Source organism: Vicugna pacos, chromosome 9 (assembly GCF_048564905.1).
Source record: "Vicugna pacos chromosome 9, VicPac4, whole genome shotgun sequence".
Lineage (NCBI taxonomy): Eukaryota > Metazoa > Chordata > Mammalia > Artiodactyla > Camelidae > Vicugna > Vicugna pacos.
In genome coordinates this window covers 13,320,130-13,333,932 of record NC_132995.1, presented here as the reverse complement: position 1 = coordinate 13,333,932, position 13,803 = coordinate 13,320,130, and the positions used below count along the sequence as shown (strand labels likewise).

Genomic DNA, 13,803 nt, shown 5'->3' with positions numbered 1-13,803 from the left:
TGCCAGTATGGTGGATCTATATAGTATTGCACTGTGTTTTTCTTAACTTATAACTAATGAAGTTGAGTGCTTTTGTTTTAATGACTCTTGACCATTTGGGTATCTTCCTTTGGGAAGTGCCTACTGAGGTCCTTTGCCTGTCCTTTGGGAAGTATCTGTTCAAGTTTTTGAGCAAAGGACACTTCCTTTGGGGAAGACCATCTTTTCTCCCTAGTAATTTTCTTTGCTCTGAAATATACCTTGTTTTATATTAGTATTGCCTCTTCAGCTTTCTTTTGATTGTGATTTGCATAGTGTATCTTTTACCATCTTTTTACTTTTAATCTTCCTATACTGTTATATTGAGGATAAATGACATCTTGAAAATCATCAGCCTTTCATCTCATAAACGGGTTAAATTCCTCTATTCGCTAGATATTCTTTAATTTCTGTGTTTTATTTATAATAATATAGAGACCTTGTACATATTTTGTTAAAGTTTAAATAGATATTTGAATTTTTGTTGCTATTACAAATGCTATCACTTGAAATATAATTTTTAATTTCTTAATTTTTACATGTACATTGAAATGCAGTTGACATTTTTACTCTCACTTTACATTTGTATTCTTAAATATTTCTAAGTTTCTATTCATGACTTTTCAGCTTTAAATGATGTCCTTTCTCTTTTAGTTACTACAAATGAGGTAATTGATGAACTTGTGTATTTTCCATTTTATAACCTTTATCACTATATTAGTCACTTATTGCTATAAAATTACCCTAAAATAACAAGTATTTATTTTTTTACACCATTTTTGTGGATCAGGAATTCAGGAGTGGCTTAGCATGGAGGTTTGGCTTAGGGTCTCATGGAGTTGCAGCTAAACTTTTGGGCAGGGCTACAGTCATATGAAAGCATGGCTGGGGCTGGAGGATCACCTTCCAAGATGATTCTTTAACATGACTGTTGGCAATAGATCCTGTTCTTCTCTATGTGGACCTCCACAGGGCTGCTTGAGTGTCCTCATGACTTGTCATCTGGCTTTCCCCAGAGCAAAAGGACAGCAAGAGTATATAAGATAGGAGCCAGAATATCTTTTATGATCTATCCTCATATTCCACCCTTCCACAACATCTTTTAGTACACAAGTCAGCCCTATTCAGTGTAGGAGGCAACTACACAATGTTAATAACAAATATTGGGTACCCTTGGGGGCCATCTAGCACGCAGGCTAACATAATCTCCATCTTACTTTTTGATTTAGATTTGCATTTAAATATGCTCAGCATCACTGCTTTTGCTGAAATTTTCCCTATTGCCTCCTTTTTGGCTGAAATATGTCCACCAATACTTCAGAACGGGCTTGTGTGAACAATAGTCCCCAAATCCTTGCATCGTAGAACTCTTTATATCCTTCATACCTGAAGGACAGGTTGTCTGTATGTGAAATCTCTGACTGCACTCATTTGTTTTTCCACAAGTATACTGTAGGGGCTGCCTCACTATTTGGAGCACTGAATTTAGCAGTGGAGAAGTCTAATGACAACTGAATTTCCTTTTTCTTAATAGGAAAAAGCATATTTGATATTTTTATTTTGATTCCTCATAGGTTTTAGTCTAATAATTTTATTAGGAAGTATTTTGGTAGGGACAATGTGAGTCATTTTCTCCTGCAATATGTGTATTTTCATTATGTATATTTGTGTGTTATTTCAGAAAATTATTCTTGACTGTTAAAAATGTAGTCTTTAACATTTATTCTCTTCCTTGATTTAGATTTCATCTTTAGGGGCACTGCAAGTTGTATCACTTCAGACTTTCATTTTTTTTCCAATAATTGTCATGTCTGTCTTTGTTTCATTTTGTTCCATTTGCTAATTTCTATATTTTTTGTTCCATGCTGTACTTTCCGTGGTATTTGTCATATCTTGTGCTCTTTGTAATTTATTCTTCATTTCTAAAGTGGTTTTGCCTATGTTCTCTTCCATTCTTGAATTCTGCTAACTTTCATGTATGGTCTACTGTCACTCCCTTCCCTTTCCTGAGATCATTGTACCACATGTGCATGTAATCTTGCTTCTGATTATATCATAATTTTATATTGATTATATCATAAATTTCTTTTTTATTCATATTGGAATGTTGGGTAATAATTTTAATCTTTTCTGAACTTTTTTAGTGAGTTTTCTTTATGAGCAATCTTTTCAAAATTTTATCTAACAGTATCTTTGGACACAGTGTTTCTAATTTTGTTTCTGTTTTTGGAATGTGATTTTTTTTTTTTTTTAGATCTGTCACTGGCACTTTCCTATGAAAAAGGGGAATAGGGCAAAGGTAGTTTTTTAGCTTCTTCCACTCAAGAGTTCCTTCCTCTACTACAGTAGAAGACAGTTTCTTTAAAAGAGACCCCCTCTGAATAGCCAGGCCTTCTTTGTTGTTCAGAACCTAACCTGCTTCAGGAAGACTCCTACTGTCAGCTCTGAGTTCCACAGTGTCTTCTTTGCTGTAATTAAAAACTATAGTCAAGCTCCTCCCAATTCATTTGATGAGGCTAGTATTACCTTGATAGCAAAACAGGCAGAGCTTATCTCATAAAAATATGAGTACAGTACAGAAACTCTCAACAAAATACTAACAAACCAAATCCAGCAACATGTAAAGTGAATTATACGACATGACCAAGTAAGTGGAATATATCCCAGGAACAAAAGGTTATCTGAACAGCCAAAAATCAATTAATGTAATACATCATATCAATAGAAATAAAAAGCAAAAATCATGTGATCATTTTAATAAACATAGGAAAAGCATTTGACAAAAACCAATACACTTTCATTATAAAAACACTATAAATTAGGAATGAAAAGGGATTTCCTCAGTTGGATAGGGCATCTACAAAAATCCTACAGCTAACTTAATGGTGAATGTCTGAGTGTTTTCCCCCTAAGATTAGGAACAAAACAAGAATGTCTGCTTTTGCCAATTCTATTCAATATTGTACTGGAGGTTTTAGCCAGGGGAATTAAACAAAAAAAGAAAAAGCATCTAGACTGGAAAAGAAGTAAAATCATCTCTGTTTTCAGATAACTCAATCTTCTGTATAGAAAATCCTAAGGAATACCACACAGAAACACTGTTAGAACTAATAAATGAGTTTAGCAAAGTTTCAGGATACAAGATCAATATATAAAATCAGTTGTATTTTTTATACACTTGGAATGAACCATCCAAAAATGAAATTAAGAAAGCAGTTCCATTCACAATAGTACCAAAACAAATAAAGTATTTATTAATATATTTAATAACTGAAGTATAAAACTCATACTGTGAAAACTACAAAACAGGTATTAAATGCTTGTATATGAATGATCATAGCAGTATTATTTATAATAGTCAAAAGGTGGAAACAACTCAATGTCCAATAATGGATGAACAGGTAAACAAAAGGTTGTCTGTCCATTCAGCGGAGAATTATTCAGCCATTACTTCAGGAGTGAAATACTGGTACATGCTACAACTTGGATGAGCCTTGAAAACATTATGTTAAATGTTTTCACAATTGTGATAACCAGTCACAATAAGTTTACATATTATATTATTCCATTCATATGAAAGTCCAGAATAGAGAAATCTATAGAGACAGGAAGTACATTAGTGGTTACTTGTGGTTGGAGAAGAAGCAGAGCGAGAGTGTAAGGGGCTGAGAGGATGGAGAGTAATAGCTGAAGGATATAGGGTTTCCTTCTGAGGTAATGAAAATACTCTAAAATAGACTTGTGGTGGTTGCACATGTATTAATTTGCTTAAAAAAACATTGAATTGCTCATGTTAAATGGGTTAACTGTAGAGCATATGAATTATATCTTGGTAAAGCTTTTTTTTTTTTTAAAGAATGCAGCCTATGTGTTTTGCCACCTTGAATCCCCCTGACATTGTCATGCGTCCTTTTACCACCTCCACCATCAGTTACCTTCTTTTCGTATCATTCCTGCTTATAGAAACTTGCTTCAGGATGTGGTCTGCTCCTCATGGGAATGAATATTTCTTATTTTTCTTTGCAGCATCTCTGAGGTTTCCTACATAGTTCTTTCCTTTGCTTTTGGCCACATTTCCAAGTAATTTGGAGTTTTCGGTTTTCTGTTTCCTGATGGTTAGGATTTACTTTTATTTTCCTTGTTCCTTTCCACATGGTTTCCAAGGGGAGTAATGTCAGGTTTAGAACTACAGTTGACCCTTGAACAACATGGGTTTGAACCGGGAAGGTCCACTTATACATGGATTTTTTCAATAAATAAATACTGTAGTACTACACGTTCCCCTGGTTGGTTGAATCCTGGGTTGATTGAATCCTCAGATGCAGAACCATGGATATAGAGGAATTCCATAAAGTTATGTGCCTATTTTAACTGTGTGAGGGTGGGCGTTGTTCAAAGGTCAACTGTAATTCTTCCCTGAAACTATATAATAATCTTTCAGGTCCTTTCCATTTCCCAACACAAAGTGTATTTCCGTGCATAATTTGTTCTTCAGCTCTTTATTCTTTTTCCGAAGCACTTTAAGTCCTATTATACCACTGAAATCGTCTGTCTCCTAAACCAAATTTGTACTATATGCTTCACCTGAAATTTTCATGAACCACCCCCTTCCCAGATTGAGTATATCAGTCTTTCCTCTGCCCTCACACACCAACTCTGTTGTATCTGTAATTAGAAATATTTTAAAACCTTACTTTAAAATGTAAAATGATTTCTTAGTACATCTAAGATAAGGCCTTACCTCCATAGCCTATCTTTGAGGAGTTTTCATGATCTGGTCCCTGCTACACAAGTCTCCATCTGTCATTGGTCTTTTCTTCAACCCTGTACTCCTTGAATGCACAAAGATACTATGTTTAATTTTGACATATTGTTTCCTCTGCTTGAAAATTCTTCCTTTGGCCTGTCCTCTCTGGTAAGCCCCTGAAGACAGCTGAAGTGCCATCTGCTGTAGAAAGCTCTCCCTTAGTAACTAGTTTGGTTTGGGCTCCTTTGAACTACTTGACTCCCCTTCTTCTACAGCCATGATAACCTTTAGCTCTTACTATATTGTGATTGCTTCTTTACTTTTCTGACTGTGAGTTCCCTGAGGGCAGGTCCTGCGACATATTTATCTGAATCCCCAGTGTCAGACACAGATTGGAGAGTTCCCTTGGGAATGTCTAACTTGGGGTGCATATTGTTAAAGAGGGTATTCAGAGCAAGTCAAATGCTCTATTCTTGTATCCAGAATACCTTGATCCATGTCATGATTTAGGATAACTAATTGGACTGAAACTCCATCTTTTTTTTATTGTTGTTGTTTCAAATTCAGGTTTTTGTTTGTTTGTTTGTTGTTTCAGATTCAGTTTTGAAACTTCATCCTGAGTTGAGTCTCTTGGGTTTTGAATAGGACCAGGATTTCCTTTTTTTTTTTTAACACCTTTATTGTGGTATGATTCCTGTAATGTAGACTGCACATATTTCAGATGTGCAGTGATGAATTTTGATAGATGTATACACCAGTGAAACCATCACCACAATCAAGATAGCTAACATTTTCATCACTCTCCAAGAGGTACAAATTTGAAATTCCCAGTTTATCCCCCACCTCATTTACCCCTTGGTACTCATAAGTTTGTCCTTTATGTCTGTGAGTCTGTTTCTGTTTTGTAGATAGTTCATTTGAGGACCAGGATTTCTGTAGACTCCCTAGGACCTTCCTTCAAGGAAGAGAATGGTTCTTAGTCCATTTGAAATCTCTAAGGAAAGCCTGACTTTTCATGATTCCTTCCCTCTAGCTCTATTTTCTGAAGGCTCTGTTTCACCGGGAGAGGAATCCAGAAGACTGAGCAACTCTTGGAATTTTAAATTATGACCCATGTGAGTTGGAATTGGCCCTTCTCCCAAATTATATCCCATGTGAAAATTTTTATTCCTTATTCTTAAACTGCTTACCTGAATCACTATTCAGTGTGGTAAATGATAGCCATGAAACAGTGCAGTGCCCTCCCTAGATGTCCCTCTTCTCTCCAGCATGGCACTCACTACTTCCTGGGTCCTAATACTTTGACAGAGCACTGAAGGAGGAGAAATTATTCCCTTAAAGGAAATAGTAGAGACTTTCTTTTCTAAACTATGGCTCAACAAGGTGTAACTGAGTGGCTGTAAAGGACACACTACGTGAAAGCTTTTATTTACTCTATGTAATGGGGTGTTTCAGTTAGGAAAGATGGGAGTTGGTGTTGGTTGGTATTCACTTTAGTAATGGCACTCTGTCATGCTTTTAGATAGAGGGTATAGTAGAAGGTTGAGTTGAGAGAGAGCTGGGGTCTCTCCAGGAAATCAGTGAGAGATTAATATCACTAGCAAGACATGTGTTCATTGTCAGCTACTTAGCCGAGAGCCCAGAGATTTTATGCATTCTTCACAGAAAATAGTATTCAGTTAGGGAGTGTATCTCTTAAGAATCCTCATTCAGGTCCCCAGTACTTCCATAAAAACAAACAAATAAATAAATAAAAATTTAAAAATTGGAAAAAGAATCTTTTCAACTTAAGAGAAAAAAACTTTTTCACACATAGTAAATCTGAAGTTGATTATTCCAGGCTGGTGTAGCCTGTAAGTGAGATCAACAAAGGGCTCAATCATATGATATCTGTTATCCTGGGTGACCACCCTGTTGTCTTGGTGTTTATTACTGGTAGATCATAACAAAGTTTTGCCAAACAACAGGAGATTTTAAGAGCATATGGGGGGAGGGTATAACTCAAGTGGTAGAACACATGCTTAGCATGCACAAGGTCCTAGGTTCGATCCCCAGTACCGCCTCTAAAAATAAATAAATAAAAATCTAATTACTTCCTCCAAAAATTTTTTTTTAAAAAAAGGAGTCACTAATGAAAAACAACAACAAAAATCCAAAAGAGCATATAGGCACTTGGCTTCAGGGACACTAATTTCTGTATTATCTCCCCCCATACTATAAGCACCTAACTCCAGTTTTTTGCTCAGTATGTATACCATTCCCTGCAGTGCCCCTTTCCATCATTTCCTCTTACATCTGGAAGATTTCTTTTAATTTCACCATTGATGCTTGGGTTTGTCATTTCAGCAGTTGATGGTGTTCAGGGACGTAGCTGTAGACTTCTCTCCAGAGGAGTGGGAGTGCCTGGACTTGGAGCAGAGAGGTCTGTACAGAGATGTGATGTTGGAGAACTACAGCAACATGGTCTCACTGGGTAAGATTCAGATTTTGACCCCATAAATTCCTGATTTGTACATTGTGAGTTTTTGGATTGTCTTTCAAGTGTCTAGTGGGATTTCTGACCTATTTCTAGGAAAATGGTTTATGCTTTATAAGTTTGGCAGTAGTCATCATCATTGGGAACCTCCATCCTCCCTATTCTTTACAAATCCTTTATGCCTTTTTCTTGCCCTTCCTAAAAACTAAGGGACTTACAGAAGCCTTACCATGTGGTAATTTCCTATTTCTTATCTTCTGATCAGGACTTTGCATTTATCAGCCAGATGTGTTCTCTTTACTGGAGAAGGGGAAAGAGCCCTGGATGGTTTTGAAGAATGAGACAGGAGGACCTTGCCCAGGTGAGTGAGGGCTGAGCAGGCACAAGGGGACCATCACTGCAGATAGCAGTCTGGCTGTTTAGTGAGGCAGCAACACCTCTGAAATACTATTCTAGAATTCCCCCTGCAGAGGCCAAAAACCTGTAGATAAAGGCCTGAGACCTGGGAATAAAAGTAACCTTTTCAAAGTGAATTTCCAAATGAACATTCTCTTTACCTTCAAATACCACTTCATGTCAGTGTTCTCATTTTTCCTTCATGTTACAAAAGGTAAGTGCCATTCTTTTTCTCCAGTGAGAAATTTATCTGTGGTTTGGATCAAGTTCTTTCCCATTTCTCTCTTTTTTTTTTTCCCATTTGGATATTTGTAAATTTCTTCACTCCCTAAATAAATTTTGACCCTCTTTTTCATTTTATCTGCTATCTCTTGAATTTTTCTTATTTTGCCTAGTTTTTCTTTGCTTCAGCATTTCCTTCATTAATCCTTTCTTTTAAGCAATATTTATTGATTTTCTAACTTCATTTTAGGTTTAGAAGGGTTAACAGAGTATGTAATCAATTTAGAAACTTGGTATTCTTTTCTGACTGGAGCCTCTTCATAAATTTCTGCAAAGTAGGCTCTACATTAAGAGAATGCCTAATAGGCTGCTTTGTTATGGTTTCTGGCTACTGTGAAGAGGAAATGGCACGAGAGAGGTTAGGACTAATGAAAGACAATGAGGAGAGAGTATAGTGTCATAAAAGACAGATTCTGGCTGTCAAAAGGAACCAAGGGGTATATTTGGCAACTATTTGATAATTCATGAATTTCCTGTAATGGGCAGGACTCAGATCGAAGTAACATACTCTTGGAGCTTCTTTTTTATTTGAAATATCAAGGGAAAAATAATTTTATTTCCTTATTGGAGTCATGTTTTTAAATTCCAGAACCTACATTTATGTTTTAACATTTTTCTTTTTCCAAGCTATTAATATGTGGAAAAACTTTAATGAATCTCAAGGATATCATGCTGAATGAAAAATTCCAATCTCAAAAATGTAATTGACATATAATATTTACATACTATATGAATCCATTTATACAACATTCTGGAAATCACAAAATTATAGAGATTGAAAATATATTAGTGACTGCCAAGGGTTAGGAAAGGGGCAGTGGCGGTGGTGGTTATGACTGCAAGAGATAGTATGAGGGGGAGGGTATAGCTCAAGTGGTAGAGTGCATGCTTAGCATGCTTGAGGTCCTGGGTTCAATCCCCAGTACCTCCTCTAAAAGTAAAATAAAACATAATTACCTCCCCCTGCCAATTGAAAAAAAAAAGGAGAGATAGCATGAGAGAGCATCTTTGTAGTGATGGACTAATTCTGTATCTTGATTGTCGTGGTGGTTATAGGAATCCACGTATGTGATGAAATGATGTAAAATTATACACATATATTGTGCCAATGTTTATTTCATGGTTTGATATTGTACTATAATTATGTAAGATATATTCATTGGGCAAAACTGGGCAAAGGGTACAGAAGACTCTTTGGACTATCTTTACAAATTATTTCAAAATAAATGCTTTTAAAACTTCCTGTGTTCCATAAGGTATATATAATTTTGTCTTATATTTTTATTCCTTAAACACTACCATGTACCTTTTCTATTTTTGTTTATTTTCACATATTATGAATATATTGTTATATATTAAGGTTGTTTTGCATTTTTGTTACTAAAGTTACCACTATTGGTACATGTCAGTTATTCCTGGGCTTTTTCCACAAGGAATGATAGTTGTATTTCACATAGGAAATTCCTCAGCCAAAAGATTTAAAATTAAAAGATCATGTGCCCAACTAATTTAAGATAATTAATTGATTAGTCATTGAAAATTTATTTTAAGTCATACAAAACTGTATGAATATCTTAAACAACCTGTAACTATTGATTTACACCCGTAACTGTTTCACACATGTTTCAACATAGAGCCAGGACATGTTCTCCCTAACTGCAGTTTTGCCTGTTCTTTCTTATATCTTGTTTCTTTCTTCTCCCTTGTGGTTTGATGACTTTCTTTACTGTTTTTTTTTTTAAATAAGATTGCATTCTCATTATCTTTTCCGTATTTACTATCGTTTTTGCTTTGTGGCTACCATGAGGCTTACAGATATCAGTGTGTGTGTGTATGGTCCATATTAAGTTGATAGCAAATTAAGTTGAATGCATTCTAAAACTCTGCAGTTTTACTCCCCTTCTCCCACATTTTGTTTCTGGTTTCATATTTTACATCTTTTCATTTTGTGTATCCCTTAACTAATTATTGTAGTTACAGACTTTATTACTTTTGTCTTTTAGCTTTTATGTTAGCTTTATTAGTGTTTAGTCCACTACCTTTAGTATATATTTATTTTTACCAATGAGATTTTTAGTTTCCTATTTTTTATACTAATTAGTGCCCTCTCTTTTCAGCTTAAAGAAGCCCCTTTAACATTTTTTATAAGGCCAGTGTAGTGGTGGTGACCTCTTTTAGCCTTTGCTTGTCTGGAAAACTCTTTATCTCTCCTTTAATTCTGAATGATAACCTTATCAGGTAGAGTATTCTTGATTGAAAGTTTTTTGCTTTCAGCACTTCGAATATATCACGCCACTCCCATTCTGGCCAGCAAAGTTTCTGCTGAAAAACTGTTAAGACTGGGGTTGTGTTTCAGTCTGCTGTCTGTGTAGTACCCTGAGAGTAATAGCCTGCCAAAAACTTTGATTGTTTCAGTCTCATGGAACCCAGAAACAAGCCCTCCTGGCCCTCAGAGCCAGGCATTCAAGGCCTGTCCCCTTGTGGACTGCACCTGGGAGTGGGCTTGGGTCATCCCCTGTGTTGACTGGACTTGTGTTGGGTGGGGCCACAAGAGGGGGCACCAGGCTAGGGCAAGACCACCCAATGGGTTGGGTCAGGCCGTGGGGCACACTGGGCTGGGGCAAGTCCAGTCACGAGCTTGACTGGGGCTCTGGGTAGCACCACCCACTGGTGCTAGCAGGGTAGAGGGAGAGCACAAAAATGGCCCTCACCAGCACCTCCACGCCTGGAGAGAGTTCCAGTGGATTCCAGTAGATGCTTTACCAAATGAATCTCCGATTATGGACTAGGCATTTTTCAACCTGCTGCTATTTCCCTGAGTCTTGGGGTGAGTGAGTCTGTGCACAAGCCCTTTAACCAAATAAACATTGCTTAAAAGAAAGAATTAATGAAGCAAATGCTGAAGCAAGGAGAAATTAGGCAAAATAAGAAAAATTTAAGAGAGAGCAGATAAAATGAAAAACAGGGTCAAAATTTTTTTTAGGGAGTGAAGAAATTTACAAATATCCAAATGGAAAAAAAAGAGAAATGGGAAGAAACATGACTCAAACCATGGATAAATTTCTCACTGGAGAAAAAGAATGGCACTTACCTCTTTTTTTTTTTTTTTAGAGAATTAATCTTTTAATGCTTAACATGTGCTAAATGTTGATTATACCATACTGGGTGAAACAGTCTTAAATCTTTAAGTGGTATTCCATGATTGGGGTAGTACCTGAACAATCTTTTTTTGTTGTTGAACTCCTCAGATGAATTTGACCCAAACAAAACTTTATATATCTAATCACCTGCCTCAACTTTTATCAGTTCTTTTAAATTTTCTATTTATTTTTTAGGCTTTTTTCATATTGCCCAGAATTTGAGAATTTTTAAACCCATTCACATTTCATATGCTCTGTTTATTTTAGGATTCAACTCTTATGTCAGCATTGGAAATTTTATTTTTTTGAACAGTAAAACTGTATGAATTTATCTTCTTATTTTTCAGACATGCAGTCCAGGTGTCAGACCAAGAAGTTATCACCAAAAAATGGCGTTTTTCACAGAGAATTTCCTCAATGGGAAATAATGGAAATTTGTAAAAAACGTAGTCTTGAATGTTTATGTTTTAGAGGTGATTGGGAGAGCAAAAGTCGGTTTGAAACACTACAGAAAAATCAGGAAGAATGTTTTAAGCATGTTTTACTCTCCTGTGAAAAAATTCCCACTTTTAACCAGGACACAGCTTTTAATCTGCATCATAGACTTGATATAGGAAAGAAACTGAATGTATTTAAAGAGTGTAGTACAGCCTTTTATTCTGGCTCAGACTGTATTCAACAACAGTTAATTCAAACTGGTGAAAAATTTTGTGACAATAAGGAATGTGGCAAGATTGTTCTTCCCAATTCAGAGTTTACTAAATATCAGACAGCTCACACTGCTAAGAAAACATATGAATGTAAAGAATGTGGGAAGTCTTTTAGTTTGCGTTCAAGTCTTACTGGTCATAGGAGAATCCATACTGGTGAAAAACCTTTTAAATGTAAGGAATGTGGGAAGGCCTTTAGATTTCATTCGCAACTTAGTGTCCATAAGCGTATTCATACAGGTGAGAAATCTTATGAATGTAAGGAATGTGGGAAGGCCTTTAGTTGTGGCTCAGACCTTACTCGACACCAGAGAATTCATACTGGTGAGAAACCCTATGAATGTAATGAATGTAGGAAGGCCTTTAGTCAGCGATCACATCTTACTAAACATCAGAGGATTCACACTGGTGAAAAACCTTATGAATGTAAGGAGTGTGGGAAGGCTTTTACTCGTGGCTCACATCTAACCCAACATCAGAGAATTCATACTGGTGAGAAATCTCATGAATGTAAAGAATGTGGAAAAGCCTTTATTCGTGGTTCAAATCTTGCTCAACATCAGAACGTTCATGTTGGCAGGAAGCCCTATGAATGTGAGAAATGTGGAAAAGCCTATATCTGGAGTTCACACCTTGCACGACATCAGCGAATTCATACTGGTAGGAAACCTTATGAATGTAAGCAATGTGGGAAGACTTTTATTTGGGCCTCATACCTTGCTCAACATGAGAAAATTCATAATGAGAGGAAACTCTATGAATGTAAGGAATGCAGAAAGACCTTTCTTCATGGCTCAGAGTTTAATCGACATCAGAAAATTCATACTGGTGAGAGAAACTATGAATGTAAGGAATGTGGAAAGACCTTTTTTCGTGGTTCAGAACTTAATCGACATCAGAAAATCCATACTGGAAAGAGATCATATGAATGTGAAGAATGTGGAAAAGCCTTTCTCTGGGGTTCACAACTTACACGACATCACAGAATACATACTGGTGAGGAACCTTATGTGTGTAAAGAATGTGGGAAATCTTTTATCTGGGGTTCCCAGCTTACACGACATAGGAAAATTCATACTGAGGTAGAATCCTATAAATGTAAGGAAAATGACCAGTTTGTTAGTCACCATTCATATTTTACTGAAAAGAAAATTCACAATGGTGAGAATCCGTATCAATGGAAAGACTATGGGAATACCATTAGTCATGACTCAGACTTTGCTCAACACCAGAATATTTACACTTTTGAGAAATCCTATGAATATAAAGATCTTGAGACAGCATTTTCTCCAAACTCTCACTTTACTTCATTATTGTGAAATCTTATGATATAAAAATGTAGAAAAGTCTTTATTCATGATTCATTAATTGATGTCAGTTAATTCCTTCTTTTGAGAAAACCCATTGTGTAAGTAATATTGGAAAACCTTTTGATGGAGCACAAAACACTCAATAGCAAAGAATTCCTATTGCAATCTGTATTAACAGAGGAGAAGAACATTTACTGATTGGTTGTCAGTTACAGAATATCTGAGTAAAACCAAATGAATGAGATAACAGTGTGAATCCTTTTTGAATATTCTCAAAACATTCTCCACATCATTGATACAGAATTTAAATCCAATTCTTATAGAGAAACCTTCCATCACTACTTAAATCTTGTTGCACTTCCACAGATTCTTATGAAAGGCAAATTTATGTTTTGTAATTAACCTGGGAAAGCCTTGTGTTATGTCATGCAACTTATTTGGCACGTCTTATTTTCAGTACCTCTTACTTCCTAATTTTTGGAAAGTAACAATTTTGTTTCTGTTTGCTTACTTGTTAGATTGTAAGGGTTAAATGAGTTTGAGGATTTAAATGACTTAATGATCATCATTAACAATAGTATTGGACCATTTCTATGAGAGGAAGACCTTGAAAGTACAATGATTGTAGAGAAATGTGCCATCTATATGTATGTCTTACTGAACGGCAGAATGTTAATTCTGAAGAAAAATCAGTAAAACAGAATGAAGTGAAGAAAACTTTGAA

The 13,803-nt window shown here is 35.9% G+C and overlaps 1 protein-coding gene across 11 annotated transcripts in view; it reads left to right on the top strand.

The window, feature by feature from the left end:
• LOC102540182 (uncharacterized) overlaps positions 1 to 13,803 on the top strand; it is a 25,037-nt gene extending 11,234 nt beyond the window's left edge. For 4 of the 11 annotated variants that reach the window (XM_072968665.1, XM_015248479.3, XM_072968666.1 and 1 more), the window contains 4 exons: positions 5,799 to 5,880; positions 7,112 to 7,238; positions 7,507 to 7,602; positions 11,407 to 13,803. In XM_072968665.1, the coding sequence (XP_072824766.1) occupies positions 5,872 to 5,880; positions 7,112 to 7,238; positions 7,507 to 7,602; positions 11,407 to 13,088 (1,914 nt within the window). In that variant the 5' untranslated portion in view covers positions 5,799 to 5,871 and the 3' untranslated portion in view covers positions 13,089 to 13,803. The remainder of the gene's footprint in view (positions 1 to 5,798; positions 5,881 to 7,111; positions 7,239 to 7,506; positions 7,603 to 11,406) is intronic. The other 7 variants (XM_072968663.1, XM_072968662.1, XM_072968669.1 and 4 more) reach the window with 3 other exon arrangements.